This window comes from Rhinoderma darwinii, chromosome 1 (genome assembly GCF_050947455.1).
Source record: "Rhinoderma darwinii isolate aRhiDar2 chromosome 1, aRhiDar2.hap1, whole genome shotgun sequence".
Classification (NCBI taxonomy): Eukaryota; Metazoa; Chordata; class Amphibia; order Anura; family Rhinodermatidae; genus Rhinoderma; species Rhinoderma darwinii.
Window position 1 is genome coordinate 417,788,415 of NC_134687.1, and position 2,471 is coordinate 417,790,885.

The window sequence follows — 2,471 nt, forward strand, 5'->3', positions numbered from 1 at the left end:
TGAACCGAAAAGGAGGGAAGGAGGGGGAGAAGTGGCTGATAAGTGGGGAAAGAGGCATTTTTCTGTATTAAGATATATTACAAAGTTTCTTATATTCGCTTGGAATATATTTATGCAAAGTTTATTAAAACGACAGTGCCTATTTAAGGCTATGCAGGGGATTTGGAGCCCTGTATCTGAAAAATGGGGCTCTTACTGCTATAAAGCAATATTAAGAAACAAATCAGCAAGGAATTTAACATATTTATATTGTTTTAGGAAAAAAAATGGTATTCGAGGGCGCACATTCATTTTAAGATAATGTCTAATGGAAAATTTGTGACTGAATAGTTTTATTGGAAAAATTATTCTATAACCATTTTATTAATGAATTTATGGTATATATTTCTGTCAGTGATCCTGTTGTTCAACCACTTATTTGTTACACATTTGTTGAGAAATCCCTTGATATAATGCCATTGGGGATCTAGTGATTACAATTATTAAGTGTTTGCGCATATAGTTCAGTGTGAATGTCTATAGCTTATATATATAGCCAATCATTTGCCATTACTTTAACATTCAATCCAGGTTAACTGGATGCCACAAATATTCGTCTATTACAACAACTTCACTAGCGCGTAATTCACATCACTTTAATTTGATACAACAATATGTAAGCAATATATACCAACTCTTTGCTGCATGATATACTGGATGTGATTTTTAATAGAAATTTGCATGTCACACATATTTCAAAGAAACAGAATCTTGATATTAATTTACTGAAGACTGAAAAACCACTAAAACATTACTAATAATTCCATTCATATTATAAAGGGTTTGCTGGCGTCTTCCAGGGATACAATTGTGTATCTTAAAGATTAATGCATTTTCGGATACTGTAGGAAGAAAATAGTACATCTCATAAAAAAATGAACCTGCTACTATGCTAATTTCTTAAAGGGCTATACAATTAATTATGCAACTTATTTGCCACTTGATTACATTTTTGTAAAAAACGCTTTTGATGTTCTCTTGTCATGGTCAACTCCACCACATTTAATGTCTTCTACCTAAGTGCCTTTGCCAACAGTATGAAATTGAAAAGCTTGTTATTCGTTGTTTTCCTGACTGTATACCTTTTAACACTAACTGGGAATGTGGTTATTATTATTCTCACAAAAATGGATCATCTACTTCAGACACCAATGTACTTCCTCCTTCGAAATCTGGCTTTTTTAGACATCTGCTATACCTCTACAACGCTGCCGCAAATGCTTGTCAATTTGTTAATAGAACATTTAGCCATTTCCCTACCGGCATGTATTGTCCAGCTATACGTCTTCCTCTCATTAGCAGCTTCTGAGTCTTCTTTATTGGCCACCATGGCATATGACCGATATGTTGCTATATGTAATCCATTGAGATATTCAGTCATTATGAGTAGAGATGCTTGCCTCCGTATGGTTGCTGGGAGCTGGGTAATTGGGGGCATTTATGGTGCCATTCACACTGCAAATACTTTTAGATTGCCCTTTTGTGGCTCCAATGTTCTCAATCATTATTTCTGTGACATTCCGCCTTTGTTGAAGATTTCTTGTATTGATACATTTCCTAATGAGGCTACTGTTTTTGTTGTTGGTGGCTTCCTAATGCTTGGCTGTTTCTCGTTAATATGTGGCTCCTATATGCACATTCTAATTTCAGTCTTTAACATTCCTAAAGGACGTGGGAGAAGCAAATCTTTTTCTACATGTATATCCCACCTTATTGTTGTTCTGCTATTTTATGGAAGTGGTAGCTTCATGTACATGCGTCCAAAATCAAATTTAATGGCAGATAAGGAATGGCTTCTGTCACTGTTCTACAGCTGTATTACACCTCTCTTAAACCCCATCATATACAGTCTGAGAAACAAAGACATCCAAGGGGCAATTGTGAAACTTTTTAAGGGAGTACCGGGGAGAAGATCCTTCTAGATGACAGTGGTCTCCAGTTACGAAACCAGTGTGTATTTGTTAATGCCGTTCCCCTCAACTTTCAATCTAAAATTTATCAACATATAATGTTTAGTCATTTTGTAAATACTTATCTTTATTTCTCTTGTCCTGATCTTGAGTTATATATTACAGGAGCTGAATTCAGCTTTGCTGGTTGAGGTTCGACATGACTATAAGCTTTTTGACAGACAGTGTTATGTAGAATTACATCTTTTCGTCTATATGTATTTTTCTCTTTTAGGGCAGGTTTATGTGTTGTTTTTAAACAAGATTTTTATTACCATTTTTATATATATATTTTTTATTTATTTTAAGAAAAGGTGAGAATGGATTTTTAGAGGAGGAAATAATAAAAATAAGTTCTCTGGGTTTTGTTGCTGCATGTAAGGGCCTGTTCACATCAGGGTCGGGCTTCCCTTCATTGGTTCCGTTCGAGCTTTCCGTTGGAGGAACCGATGACTGGAAAGCCAAACGGAAACCATATGATAG

General features: G+C 35.1%; 1 protein-coding gene across 1 annotated transcript; it reads left to right on the forward strand.

The window, feature by feature from the left end:
• Positions 1–1,022: 1,022 nt before the first annotated feature.
• On the forward strand, positions 1,023–1,961 carry LOC142647049 (olfactory receptor 2D3-like). Its single transcript, XM_075825338.1, has one exon. It carries the CDS (start codon positions 1,023–1,025, stop codon positions 1,959–1,961), a length of 939 nt encoding a protein of 312 aa, XP_075681453.1.
• Positions 1,962–2,471: the final 510 nt, after the last annotated feature.